The sequence below is a fragment of the Pantherophis guttatus genome, chromosome 7 (assembly GCF_059756535.1).
Source record: "Pantherophis guttatus breed Tessera chromosome 7, ASM5975653v1, whole genome shotgun sequence".
NCBI classification, from domain to species: Eukaryota; Metazoa; Chordata; class Lepidosauria; order Squamata; family Colubridae; genus Pantherophis; species Pantherophis guttatus.
In genome coordinates, this window is record NC_142069.1 from 83,832,321 (window position 1) to 83,847,722 (window position 15,402).

A 15,402-nucleotide genomic window follows, 5' to 3' on the forward strand; every position below is an offset into this window, starting at 1 on the left:
AAGAGGGAGGAATGGATGGATGGATGGGACGAGGGAAGGGAAGGGAAGGGAAGGGAAGGGAAGGAAGGAAGGAAGGAAGGAAGGAAGGAAGGAAGGAAGGAAGGTGCACTGTTTAAATGCAGGTATAAATACAATCTTGGTAGAAATAATCCATCTCAAAAATGTTGAGAGAGAGAGAGAGAGAGAGAGAGAGAGAGAGAGAGCGAGAGAGAGAGAGAGAGAGAGAGAGAGACCGACCCCTGGGAATGGCTGAATATAGGCCTGATTGTTCAACATGATGTGTATCTTGAACCTCCTGGCACTTCCAAGCCTGTATGGGTTCCTCCACTGACTTCATAACCTTGGGCAGTCCATGGCTTGAAACTATGTGTGGAAATAGCTCCTTCAACCTGAAGCTCACGTACATGGGTTGGAGACAAAGGTGGTATTCAGCTGGTTCAGACCAGTTCGCCCGAACTGGTAGCGGAAATCGCGGGTGGACCTGCTCACCCGCCCCGGGCTCTATGCCATCCTATTTACGCACATTTTTGAGGCTGGGTGCATGCACGGAAGACACACGCACCAACAAAGCGCATGCGTGCAAGGCACTGCCCATGCGTAGATGCGCGTGTTCACATTTACGAACCTGTAGGGAAAGTAAGTGAATACCACCCCTAGTTGGAGACCATTGTGTTTAAGGGTTGTAAGCAGTGGTGAAATCCAAATTTTTTTACTACCGGTTCTGTGGGCGTGGCTTGGTGGGCGTGGTGTGGTATGGCAGGGGAAGGATACTGCAAAATCTCCATTCCCACCCCACTCCTGGGGGAAGGATACTGCAAAATCCCCATTCCCTCCCCACTCCTGGGGGAAGGATACTGCAAAATCCCCATTCCTTCCACACTCTGGGCCAGCCAGAGGTGGTATTTGCCGGTTCTCCGAACTACTCAAAATTTCCGCTACCAGTTCTCCAGAACCTGTCAGAACCTGCTGGATTTCACCCCTGGTTGTAAGGTTGTGTCACTGTGCCAATCTTTCTTTCATTTTGTGTGCATGGATCCAGAGAATAAGTATTAAGTAAGCAGGCAGAGAAATCAGCAAGGATCCAGAAAAGGGAAATAAATAGATGATGTAGCCCATCAGGAGTTGAACTTGGCTTAAGAGAACCTTGTTGGTAAGAAACACAATCTTAGCTGGATATTTTAAACACCGAGCTCTCCTACAATGATCAGAATTGTGTTTCTTTCATTTCAGCCACAATGTTTCTTGAAAACTGGAAGCGTTTGCAGATGAGGTTGTCTTATTTCTGGGATCTCACAGGATTGGAGGAGGAGGAAGTGAGTACTTTGGAAACGGTTCAAACACGTCAGGGATTTTTTATTTATTTATTTTTATTTTTGCTCATGTGCCCCTAGACTTTTAATCCGTTCAATTCTTCATATTGATCCGATGATTTCATTTCCCCAAACCCAATACAAGTAATTCAGTTCTTGGGACCGAACTGCCAAAGCAAATGCAATTAGGCTCTTGGCTTGCAAATTCAAATCCGATTTTTGGCCCATCCTATACCTTGCATTGGCAAGCTATTCAATTAGAATAACAATATTATTGTGTAATTCAACAATATTGGAAAAGTTGAACGGCATAAAAATCGCATACGTTTTTATTGTTGTTGTTTTTTTAAAAAAATCAAAACCTCAAGGACTGTGTAATTAGAAGCTAGAAGGATTTATCTAACATGAAAACCAGAAAAAGTCATTATAATAAGAATGGAAGACCAACCAAGATGGTTAGGGGACTGGGGGATAAAACATACGAAGAACGGTTGCAGGAATTGGGGTATGTCTAATCTAACAAAGTGAAGGACTAGGGGTGACACGATAGCAGTGTTCCAATATCTCAGGGGTTGCCACAAAGAAGAGGGAGCGAAGCTATTCTCCAAAGCACAAGAAGGCAGAACAAGAAGTAATTAGGGGTGGGCTTCAAAAATTTTAGCAAGGGGTTCTCTGCCCGGGTGCTGGGTGGGCATGGCCAGGGTAGGCATGGCCTAATCAGCCTCCTGCAACATGGCGGAGGGGCATTTTATCCCTCCCCGGCCTCCGGAGGCTTTCCTCTAGCCTCCGGGAGGGCGGAAACAGCCTCCCCAGGCTCCAGATGCCCTCTATAGGCTCGAAACAGGCCAGTTTCCCGAACTTCCCAAACTTCCGATAGGTCCATATTTCACCGTCCCCGAGCCTCCATGCGCGCCCTCCACTTACCTGCATCCAAAACGGGCCACGTGGGGACTCCCGGAAGAGGAGGGGCGGGGTGGGCGGGGCCAGCCAGGAGTGGGATTTGTGGGTTCTCCAAACTGCACAGAATTTTAGCTAGAGGTTCTCCCGAACCCCTGCGAACCCCCAGCAGCCCCACCCCTGGAAGTAATGGATGGAAACTAATCAAGGAGAGAAGCAACCTAGAACTAAGGAGAAATTTCCTGACCGTTAGAACAATTAATCAATAGAACAACTTGCCTCCAGAAGTTGTGGGTGTCCCAACACTGGAAGTTTTAAAGAAGAGATTGGACAACCATTTGTCTGTGATGGCTAACCTTTTTGCCGTCGTGTGCCAAAAGTGGGGGCAGTTGGGGGGGATTGCACACGCATGCCCATACTCATAATTCAATGCGCCCCATCCCCCCACGCATGCGCACGTGACCACCCCACTCTCCCCCCGCTTTTGGCATGCAATGGCACGGTGGGCCCAGTAGGCCCATTTTTTTGCCCTCCCCAGGCTCCAGAGCCTTTCTAAGAGCCTGGGAAGGGCAAAAACAGCCTTCCCCACTCCCCCGGAGGCCCTTCGGAGGCCTGGAAACAGCCCATTTCCCGACTTCCGGTGGCCCCGGAAGGCCCGAAAATCAGTTGGCCAGCGCACACATGCCTGCTGGCCTGAGGTAGGGCAATGCTTGCGTGCCCACAGGTATGGCTCCGTGTGTGCCACCTGTGGCACCCGTGTCATAGGTTCACCATCATGGGTATAAGGTCTCCTGCTTGAGCAGGAGGTTGGACTAGAAGACCTCCAAGGTCCCTTCTGTTATTCTGCTATTCCTGGTAGATTATTTATTTATTTATTTATTGGTTCGATTTATATGCCTCCCTTTTCCGGAGACTCAGGGCAGCTTACAATGCGTTAAGCAATAGCCTTCATACTTTTGTATATACCTGCTTATTAGGGCTTTCGCCCCCCCCCCCCAAGCAGTGTTCTATTTTATACAAAGTCAGTTTATTGCCCCCACAAACCAGGTCCTCATTTTACCTACCTCGAAAGGATGGAAGGCTGAGTCAACCTTGAGCCTGGTGAGATTTGAACTCGCAGTAATTGCAGGCAGCTGGTATTACTTAAAGCACTTAACAGTGCTTTAGTCTGCTGCGCCACCAAGGCTCTTCAAGATTATTTGCAGGGTATTAGCTTTATATTTTCAGGGGTTGTATTCAGGAATTGTGTTTCCAGAATCCATTATACTTATGTACCGTTAGTCTGTATGTTAAAGCATTTACTTGCCATGTGTTCTTTCACCCTTTCTGCTACCCAAATACACCAAGGAGCATCTAAAGGTTTGACTTCATGTTCCATTCAAACCATCAATAACTCTTATGTCACAAGCATCTCTTACCAGTATTCTTGTTCACGTTCAAATGTGCAGGAGCCAAGGCCAGAAATGACATAGGCCAGGGTCTCTTGCTTGAGCAAGGGGTTGGACTAGAAGACCTCCGAGGTCCCTTCTGTTATTCCTGGTAGATTACTTGTAGGATATTAGCTTTATATTTTGGTGGTTGGGTTCAAGGGATTCTGTTTCCAAAATCCATTATACTTACATACCCTTAGTCTGTATTTTAAAGCATTTACTTGCAATGCTGCTCTTTTCATCTTTTTTGCTACCCAAATACAACAAGGAGAATCTAAAAGGTTGCCTTCTTGTTCCATTCAAACCATCATAACTCTTATGTCACAAGAAAACTCTTACCAGTATTCTTGCTCACGTTCAAATGTGCAGGAGCCAAGATCTCCGTTAAGGACTTGGATGGTTTCTACGTGGCTTGCGGCTCAGATGTTAAATTCACTCCACATTTTTTTTTCCGTTTGATTTAGGAACATCCTAGGCCTGAATACGAAACAAGATTATTACAGAAGAAAGCCAGAACTGAAAATACCAAAATCGTGACTCAGGATGAGGTAGGAGAATTTCTGTGATCCTTTCAATTCCTGTTTCATGTTTTTATGACGGCTGCATGCTGCAATAAAATATTGTGTAAAATATTCATAACTAACATCTATTCGACTCGCTTTTTACTAATAAATTTTAATCAAAGAAATGTGGATGGATTAAGAGTTAAAGAACTGTTGTCTTTGGAGGTTATTGCCATTCTGAAGTTCTTCTGGTCATTGTGAAATTTCTGATTTATACGTTCCTTTTCCTTTAAAAGACAAAAAAAAAACTGTTGAGTTTTCAATATGATGGACATTTATTTACAGCTATTTTAAGTTAATTGACTGAGCGATACCCAAGGGAAGTGGTTGATTGATTAAAGCAGAAATTCTATATAAACTATCAGAAGGAGCGATCTTTGAGAATTTAGTCTGATTCATAGTTTAGCTGACCTAATTTACATTTCTTGTCTTACACAATTATTCTTCATTCTTGATGATGTATTTATTGCCTGAAACAAAGTACAAAATTATGCATTTTCAAATTAAAACTGAGGAACATTGAGCTGTATCTTGGAAGGCTTCTCACAAATTTATTGTCGGGATGGGGTTGAGGGTTGTCCCCGAACCGTGAACCAGCTCACAAGCAAACAAACTAGGACTGAAATAAAACTAGCAGAGGAGTCTTGTATAAAAATATACTTTACTTGAAATGTTTAAAAAACACTATATCTTTAAAAAAGGCACATTAACAACAAAGTCTTATCTTGGTTAAATGAAGCCAAGCCATCTCCCTAAATTCCTCTCCACAATACCGAAACAGTCCATAAGAAAAAAAAACTAACATGACATTAAACAGCTTCGGTGTCGATACATCATCGAGGTGGTAGAAGGGCAGCAGCGTAAGCTTCACAGCTAAAAGTCACCTGTGAAAAACAATTCAATCAGCAAACGTGGCTTGAAGCTCCTGGGAGGGAAACTGTTCAGCTCTCCCTCCGATCGTAGCTCCAACAGCAGCAACAGTTCAGATGTTGGCTTGCGTGCTTCAACTCAGCAAAAGGCAAGCCAAAATTGGAGACTTCAAAAGGCTCCCAGCTATCTCAACTCACAGTTGCAGCTAGCTCCGTGGGAGTATCTTTACACAGCTCTTCGGCTCCTTTTCTGCCACTATCTCTGCTGCAGCCATCAGGACTCCTTAGCTGAGTTCTCCTCCCTTCTGCAGCTCTGCTCTGGGCTCTGCGTCCAGGTGCTTCAGCACTGGCTCTGCATCTAGGCCTAAACAGCATCTAGGCCCAAATAGCAAGCAGAAAGGTCCATGCTTATATGGGGAGTTAACCTGCAATTAACTAGGGCGGGGAAGGCTTGCAGTTAATTGCAAACAGGAGATGGCTTGATTGGATCCATACTGTTTGTGACTGATCAAGTAGCCACGGCAATTCTGAAAACACTCGTGACATTTATCTTGTGAGCTCCTTTTTTTAAAAAAATTGATTTATATGCCGCCCTTCTCCGGAGACTCAGGGCGGCTTACAATGCGTTAAGCAATAGCCTCCATACTTTTGTATATTTTATACAAAGTCAGCTTATTGCCCCCACAAACTGGGTCCTCATTTCACCTACCTTAGAAAGGATGGAAGGCTGAGTCAACCTTGAGCCTTGGAGAGATTCGAACCAGCAAGTAATTGCAGGCAGCTGTGTTAATAACAGGGTGCTTAGACCACTGTACTATCAAGGCTCTTGTCCGAAAGATGCTTTTTCAAGAAACAACTGGACTTCCTTTGTTTTTCCTTGAGGTTTCACGTATTCATGTTTTCACGTTTCACTTCACATCCAAGCAGCTTCTTCAGTTCACTCATGGAAAAGCACCTTTGGGACAAACGTAACCCGGATGATTGAGAATCTCCGTAGACATTGTGTGCCACTTCCACCTCTACCTGGACTAGCAGACTACCAATAGTCACTGATGTTTTGGTGGCCTCCGTCATGGACTATTGCAATGCAATGAAGTTGGGGCTACTTTGAAAGCCATTCAGCAGCTGCAGCTGATCCAGATTGCAGCAGCATGGACAATGATGGATGGATCTCATTGTCCCCTTCTAGGACACATTGGTCTACTTTGGTTACTGTTAGATTCTGAGTAGACGGCACGATGGCTTAGCGGTTAAAAGCACTGAGCTTGTCAGCTGAAAAGCTGATAGCCTGTGTTTGAGACCCGAGTGCTGTGTGATGGAGTGAGTTCCCGTTCCTTGCCTAAGCTCCTGCCCCTAGCAGTTCGAAAGCATGCAAATGCGAGTAGATTAATAGGTACTACTTCAATGGGAAGGTAACAGCGTTCCATGTGCCTTTGCTGTGTAGTCATGCTGGCCAGATGACCGTGTCTTGGGATAACGCGGGCTCCCTCAGCTCAGAAACGGAGATGATCACCTCTCTCTAGAGCACGGTTGTCAAACTCACATGTCATGTTGCCATCCCGTGACATATTGCAATGTTTTTTCCCTTTGTGGAGCTGGGGTGGGCATGGACTGTGCATGACACATGCTCAGACATTGTGGGCGCTCCATCACTGGAGGTTTTCAGAAAGAAACTGGACAGCCATTTATCTGAAATGGTGTAGTATCTCCTGCTTGAGCAGGAGGTTGGACTAGAAGACCTCCAAAGTCCCTTCCAGCTCTATTATTCTATCTTCTAACCCAGCTGGAGTTATAGAGTCTTCAAAACAGCAGCCCTTGATAGAGTCAATCAAGATAGAATCCTGAAGGCTCATGAATCCCATCCTAAGAAAAACAATTGAGAGAAAATTGGAGATAGCCATACACCTGGTAAACATCACTAGAAGCTTCAGGTTCCACCACAGCTGTCTGGGAGCAGGAAACGTTCACCCCATCCTCCCAGTCTTTCGTGAAGTTCGCTTGGTAAAATTTAACAGTTTGGAAGGTATGAAGCAAAGTAGTGGAAGAACTTTGACAAATGTCCAGACAGTTTCAGAGAAGACCAAGGAGGGTGTACCAAGTTGGTGGCATAACGAGTTACAAATATATAATGCTGTGGAGGAATGGAGCTCCAGACTAAGGAAGAATTGCCATTCGCTCCATGGGTTGGGGTTTCACCATAAAAGGCAAGGAAAGTCGAGCAAAACTTACAGAGCATTACATTATCTTTGCTAGTGCTCAGACAGTTACGGTGCGTTAAAAATATATATGGATTGGAACATGCTTGTTATGCACCCTTGGCAGATGTTCTAAGGAGGTAGATTAGCTTATTTTCTCCAGCAGAGTTTTCTATTTTTGAGAAACATACTTATTTATTGGGGACATGGTGGCTCAGTGGCTAAGATGCTGAGCTTGGCGATTGAAAGGTTGGCAGTTCGGCGGTTCGAATCCCTAGTGCTGCGTAACGGGGTGAGCTCCCGTTACTTGTCCCAGTTTCTGCCAACCTAGCAGTTCGAAAGCACGTAAAAAATGCAAGTAGAAAAATAGGGACCACCTTTGGTGGGAAGGTAACAGCGTTCTGTGCACCTTTGGCATTTAGTCATGCCGGCCACATGACCATGGAGACGTCTTCGGACAGCGCTGACTCTTCGCCTTAGAAACGGAGATGAGCACTGCCCCCAGAGTCGGGAATGACTAGCACATATATGCGCAGGAAACCTTTACTTTTACTTATTTATTGAACCAAATGACATAGCTGCCCATCAACCCAAAAAACATCCAACTCAGAAGGCAATACAGATAGTCATCGACTTATGACCACAATTGAGCGCAAACTATCTGTTGCTAAGTGGGACCAGAAGTGGGTTTCACATATTTTTACCACCATTTTACCACCTTCCACATTTGCTCCCGGCCTTCCACATATGCGCTTTGCTCTCGCGCATGCCTTCCGTGCATGCACCCGGCCTCAAAAATGGGACGGCATAGAGCTGAGTTGGAGGGCCCACCCACGATCTCCGCTACCAGTTCTCCTGAACAGGCCCGAACCGGCTGAATACCACCTCTGAGTGGGACAGTTGATAAGTGAGTTTTGCCTCATTGTACGAGCTTTCTTGCCACAGTTGTTAAGTGAATCACTGCCATTGTTCAGTGAGTAACACAGTTATTATGTGAATCTGGCTTCCCCATTGACTTTGCTGATTGGAAGTTGGCTGGCAAAGTTACAAATGGTAATCACATGACCCCGGGACACTGCAACCATCATAAATGCATGCCAGTTGCCAAGCATCTGGATTTTGATCACATGACCATGGGGATGCTGCAACGATCATAAGTGTGAAAAATGATCGTAAGTCGCTTTTTTAAAGCTCTGTTGCAACTTCAAATAGTCACTAAATGAATAGTTTAGTGAGACCTTCTGAACCTCCATTCCAGGAGTGGGATTCAGCCGGTTCGGACTTGTTTGGGGTGAGCCAGTAGTTGCAACCTGTCCCGGCGCTATTTAGCTGCATTTTTTAAACCATGTGCATCTGTGCAAGCCACGTGCATGAGCAAAGCGCCTGCGAAGAAGGCGCGCACGCTCATATATTCGATTCTGGGTGAACAGGTTGTTAAATTATGTGAAGCCCAGTGGTGGGATTCAGCCAGTTCGCACCCCTTCGGGAGAACTGGTTGTTAACTTTCTGAGCAGTTTGGCGAACTGGTTGTTGGAAGAAATCATTAGGGCAGAGAACCGGTTGTTAAATTAGTTGAATCCCACCACTGGTGAAGCCCACCTCTGCTCCATTCTAATATCCATCTGTGTTGTGGCTCCGTCCTCCGAGCCTATCTTATCAGAGGGAGAAGGCACCGAACATGAAGGCGAGGAGTCAGCCAGGCCTCCCTCTCCAGACCCCTCCTCTCTGGCACTGCCTCAGGTGCCGGCCGAGGAAAAGGAGATTAGCCAGGAGCCAAGTGTCTCTGATGATAACGATGGAGGCGATCTGTCGTTCCTGGATCCACGCCAACGAAGGCGTGATAAACGGTTGCAGCAGTTGAGGAGGTGTGCCAGGGATTAGGCTGAGTCACTGGACCACACCCCAGAGACTATATAAGAGAGTGTGGTGGCTGTTTAAGACTCTGTGACGGACAAAAACTAACTCAGGCTAGTCACTTTGAACAACGCCTAAATCTGCTGAAGGTTTCTTGTTTTGAACTGGACTATTTGCAAACTGTGTGTATTTCTGTTTATATGGTGAAGGGATACTCCCGTTTATTGAAGTAAAAGCACTTGGCAGTCGGTGCTCGTCTTGCTGCCAAGTTTCTGATAACAAACTGTGTGCGTGCCAAGTGCTTCCTTTAACCCTCGGCTGGCTGTGTGTGTGTGTGTGTGTGGAGACGGGGACAGAACACACCTGTATCTTCCTCTTCTTCAGAAATAAGCAAAGTTGATGTCTACTTGCATTCATCTGCAATTCAATCTGCAGAACATTAGGTACTCTGGAGGAATTTATAGGAAGGTTGTTGAATAGTTTATGCAATCTGTTTCCTTTTAGGGTGGGCCTGATTAAGATAAAGAAAGCCACAGTTCTAGTCTTGGAAAAGCAAAAGAGTGAAGAATAGGATGTCCCAAAGGTACTTTTTTCAAGAGGCAACTGGACTTTCTGGTTTTTCTTTGAAGATGTTTCATTTCTCATCCAGGAAGCTTCTTCATTTCTGAGCTGAAGAAGCGTCTTGGATGAGCAGCGAAACGCCTTCAAAGAAAAACCAGAAAGTTCAGTTGCCTCGTGAAAAAAGCACCTTTGGGACAACCCTGAGCATCTCCGTAGACATGAAGAACAGGATGTCTCTCTTTGGCTTACAGTTAGCTCAGGTGTTGTTTACAATGCCGTCTGGTCAACCAATTCTTTGAATTATGGTCACTGAAGTTCCCACACAACTTACTGGTAAGAGTTGCCCCAGGGCGTGCTCAACCATGAAGACAATGTGATCTGATGAGACCTTCTGAACCTCCATTCCAATGTCCACCTGTATCCAGTAGTGGGATTCAGCCGGTTCAGGTGGTTTGCCCCGCCCCTCTCCTCCCTGCCCCTTCCAGGAGTCCCCATTTGCCCCATTTTGACTCCCAGATAAGTTCAGGGAAGCCTCCTAGGCCAAAACAGGGCACGGGGAGCAGATGAGGCTGCAGGGAGCCTACCACAAGACTCGGGGGTGCCTTGTGCCCCCACCCCGTGGCTCATTTTCGCTCCCAGGAGGCTTCATGGAGGCCTACTAGGCCCAAAACATGGGGTGGGGGATGGGGAGCAAGGCTGCAGGGAGGCCTACTAGGTTCAAAATGGGGTGCAGGGGGGGTACAGCATGCCCCACCCTGCGGCCCATTTTCACTCCCAGGAGGCTGCAGGGAGGCCTATTAGGCCCAAAATGGGGCATGGGGTGGCAGCGCGTCCCTCGTCCCCCCCCCCGTGGCCCATCTTTGTTCCCAGGGGGGTGCAGGAGGCCAAGTGCTGCCTGTCACACCCCCTGGCGATGTCCACCATGGCCACGTCCACCCAGCCGGTCATTAAGGCAGAGAACTGGTTGTTAAATTATTTGAATCCCACCACTGCCTGTATCTTCCTCTTCTTCAGAAGTAAGCGAAGTATGGATCCAACTCATATCAACCATCCATAATATCACTGATGTTCAGTGACTATGGAATTTATATGCCAAAGTCCCTGGAGCTGAAATAAATTGTTATTTGATAAGACTGGCTGAAGAGGGTAATTTCGTAATTGCCGAACCCTCTTAATTACCGTGCTACAACCTTAAATTAGCCTTATTTACTGAGAATGAATTAGATTTGTCAATAAAGGTCACATAAAGAGATCACTGCGGTGTGTTAAAATAGGTCTTTTTGTGTTGGATATCTGCTCTTATATTTAATTTGCATGTGGAATCTTTGGCTTATTGGATCCAACCATTGAAGAACATTTGAGGTTGCAATATGGCTCTTGTTGAATGCAAACCGTTGTTATAGGCTGATGATATCCTATGTCTTTTTGATGATTATTAGCGTTCTTTATCAAAAAAAAAAAAATTGGACTCAGTGCAACAGTTTAGTAAGCTTTCAGATTATTCACTCAACTGAAAGAAGTCTAATATATTTCCTATAAGATGTATGGTATCTGTAAATTTTGGAGTTTTAAATATAGTTTGAATATCCTAGGAAGATCTTCTTCAATGGCAAACATATCCAGCTATTTAACTGGAGATGTTGATATTAACTGATGATTTAATATGCCTATCAGTCTTTTGGAAATATATTTTTTTTTTTTTACAAAATGAATGTCAGTCTTGAAGTAATGTCAGTCTGCCTGCCTGCCTGCCAAACTGCAGGCCAGCCTACCTCCCTCCCTATCTCTGTCTGTCTGTCCATCCATCCATCCATCTACCTATCATCTATGTCAGGGATCAGCAACTCGTGGCTCTGGAGCCGCATGTGGCTCTTTCATCCCTCTGCTGTGGCTCCCGGTTGCTGATCAGCTCCACAATTGATAGGGCTTTCGGTTAGGACAAGTAGAGGAAAAAGGATGCTCTGCTAGGAGGAGACTCTATGGTGGGGGAACTGGGCTTCCGGTCGGCAGAGGAAAAAGAACGCCACGCTAGGAGGAGACACTATGGTGGGGGAACCGGACTTCCGGTCGTCTCCAGAATTGAACGGGGGGCTTCCGGTTAGGACCTTTGTAGTTCTTTGAGTGTTTAAGGTTGCCGACCCCTGATCTATGTCTATATCTATGTCAGGGTAAATGTCTAACCATCTATCAGTCATAAGCCCACAGTCCTGCAAGGGTTAACTGACCACACTTCCCATCATCCCCATAACCACACCTTACCTCCTGGCTCCTCCCCCTGTGTATAAGATCTTCCACCACGTGGAGAACCAGCAATTCCAGATGCATACCTGCAAGAGATAGGCAATAGTCAGTGACTATCAATTGAATGGACCTGGGAACAATCCAGGCCTACAATAAAGAATTAAAGGAAGATATAACTGTGTCCCGTGAGTTATTGGGTTAGATCCATCACTCTTATCAATCTATCGTCTGTCTGTCTGTCTGTCTGTCTGTCTGTCTGTCTGTCTATCTATCTATCTATCTATCTATCTATCTATCTATCTATCTATCTATCTATCTATCTCTAGCCTCTCTATCTATCTATCATCAGGATATCTATGTTAATACTTAGTACATTATTTAAACAAATTGATAGGATTCTGAGCAAGTTTTTTTTAAAACTCTGATTTCATATGCAGAAGGAGTTTTAACTTCCCGGCATTTCAGCTTCATTGTTAGTCTAAGTTATTTTTGGGGATTTATATCAAATCAAAAGAAAAAGAAAAGAAAAAAGAAAAATGGTGGGTGTAATTGGATAGATATCATTTGTCCCTTGCCATTTTAGTTAGTGCCACTCCAAACCTAGTTATATTTCTTTTGCATTTAAGGTGGAAAGATATACGTGAATGTTGCTGGAGGCTTAAATTTGATTCCTAAGAGGAAATCGATATTCTGGGATAACCACAATTTGAGATTTGCAGTTTTTTTTTTTTTCTGGAGCTGCAGGTGAAACGATACCTTAGATAAGCTTATTTTTCATCGGTCTTTTTGGACCGCAAACAACAATTTGCATTGTCCGTAACTACCGAAGGGCAAATCCTCAGTTTCAAAATCTTTTGACTATACAATTTGATCTGGGCTTGGTAGCGGCTCTTCAGATGCCTTTGGATAATCCTAAACCTACATTTTCCTCTCTTTTTTTTAAATAGATGGCATTAAGCACAGGTTTTTTGTAATCAGAGTCATCTATGCGAGTCTCGTAAAACAGGGAAGATTCCATTGCAGTTAATGGCAGCAATTTAGGTATTGCAGTACAGTTAAAGCGAATAACAGGGTTTGCCATTAAGGTAATGAACTTCATGTTGCTGTAAATATTTTATCAGTCGTCTTGAATGTAGGGAAAAGAACTTGTCAGGAGAAGAAATCCAATACAAAAAAGGTAAATGGTAATTTATCGCCAGAATAGTGCCCTAAAGGTGCTACTGTGTTTCCCTGAAAATAAGCCCTCCCCCAAAAATAAGCCCTCCCCAAAAATATTTAAACACATGTGCAGCCGGTCCCCGCCATTTCCTCTGGTTAGGATTAGGGAGGGAGAGCTGGAAATCATGTAAGATGGCAAGAGGAGCCCCGTCTTGCTCCATGCGCCCCAAAATAATAAGACCTCCTCGAAAATAAGGCCAAGGGCTTATTTCAGGGTTCAAAAAAATATAAGACAGGGTCTTATTTTCAGGAAAACACAGTGATATTTTGGAAGAATTATTTTTGCTAAAATTGGAGAGCTGAAACATTTACAGTGAACACGTAAATGTTCACTGTAACGTAACAAACAGAATAATTATAAATAATTATCCGTACCGGAAAAGAGGCAACAGGTAACAAATTCTAAGAAACTGATTCTGAAAAGTTTTGGATAAACGCCCATAATTCTGATTCAGAGCCTTTCTGTTAAAAACAATACCATTTTTTTCTCCCCCTGATTAATACATAGAAATATTCTATGTGAAAATATTTACAAACCCCTTGCATCCTGGACATAAATTGTTTCAACTCCTACCCTCAAAACAACGCTATAGAGCACTGCACACCAAAAGAAGTAGACACAAGGACAGTTTTTCCCCGAATGCCATCACTCTGCTAAACAAATAATTCCCTCAACACTTTCAAACTAGTTACTAAGTCTGCATTACTATTACTATTAGTCTTCTCATCGTTCCTATCACCCATCTCCTCCCACTTATGACTGTATGACTGTAACTTGTTGCTGCATCATTACGATTTATATTGATTGTTTCTAGTATGGTTCGATTGCTTATTTGTACCCTATGACTATCATTAAGTGTTGTACCTTATGATTCTTGATGAATGTATCTTGTCTTTTTATGTACACTGAGAGCTTATGCACTGAAGACAAATTCCTTGTGTGTCCAATCACACTTGGCCAATAAAGAATTCTGTTCTATTCTATTCTATTCTATTCTATTCTATTCTATTCTATTCTATTCTATTCTATTCTATTCTATTCTATTCTATTCTATTCTATTCTATTCTATTCTATTCTATGGTGCAAATTAACCAGCACAAGGCTATTAAGTACGTTTTAACTCTATTTTTCAAGGAGCTGATACACAAGTCTTGGTTCAACGTATGTATCTACAGGTAGTCCTCGACTTACGACCACAATTAAGCCCAAACGTCTCTAATGAGACGTTTGTTAAGTGAGTTTTGTCCCATGTTATGACCTTTCTTGCTTTAGTTGTTCAGTGATAAGTGAGTCTCCCGGTTGTTAAGTGAATCTGACTTCCCCATGGACTTTTCTTGTCAGAAGGTTGCAAAAAGGAGAATCACATGACCTGGGGACATGGCATCGCTCATAAATGTGAACCCATTGCCAAGCATTTGAATTTTGATCACTTGATCATGAGGATGGTACAAAGCAGTGTTGGGATTCAGCTGGTTTTGTCCAGATCGCACAAACCGATAGCGGCGACTGCTAAGGAGAAATTTCCTGACAGTTAGAACAATTAATCAGTGGAACAACTTGCATCCAGAGGTTGTGAATGCTCCAAGACTGGAGGTTTTTAAGAAGAGACTGGACATCCATTTGTCTGAAATGGTATAGGGCAGTGATGGCTAACCTTTTTGCCATTGCGTGCCAAAAGAGGGAGGACCGTGGGGGGTCACACATGTGTGTGCCCACACCCATAATTCAATGTCCCCCTGTGCCCGCCCCCCATACCGCTTTTGGCATGTGATGGCATGGTGGGCCCAGTAGGCCTGTTTTTCGGCCTCCCCGGGTTCCAGAGGCTTTCTTGGAGCCTGGGGAGGGCGAAAACAGCCTTCCCCACCTCCCTGGAGGTCCTCCGGAGGCTGGAAATGACCCATTTTCTGATTTCCAGTGGGCCCGGAAGGCCCAAAAATCAGCTGGCGCGCTGGAGCTGAGCTAGGGCAATGCTCGCGTGCCCACAGATATGGCTCCATGTGCCACCTGTGGCACGCGTGCCATAGGTTCGCCATCACAGGTATAGGATTTCCTGCTTGAATCAGAAGTTGGACTAGAAGACCTCCAAGGTCCCTTCCAACTCGTTATTCTGTTATAAAAAAAACATCGGAGAGTACCGAATCCAACATCAGCTTTTGGCCTTTGTCATAATACATATTTTCAGTTTGCTGATTCGGGGATGGATTCACCAAACAAGCCATCCAGCCCATAATTTGCTAGACTTTGCTCAAAATCCAGATATATT

General features: G+C 44.6%; 1 protein-coding gene across 2 annotated transcripts in view; it reads left to right on the forward strand.

Moving 5' to 3' along the window:
• The window catches only part of ANO2 (anoctamin 2), a 193,938-nt gene that overhangs the window by 87,097 nt on the left and 91,439 nt on the right, over window positions 1–15,402 (forward strand). For both annotated transcript variants that reach the window (XM_060684111.2, XM_060684113.2), the window contains 2 exons: window positions 1,231–1,313; window positions 4,102–4,185. In XM_060684111.2, the coding sequence (XP_060540094.2) occupies window positions 1,231–1,313; window positions 4,102–4,185 (167 nt within the window). The remainder of the gene's footprint in view (window positions 1–1,230; window positions 1,314–4,101; window positions 4,186–15,402) is intronic.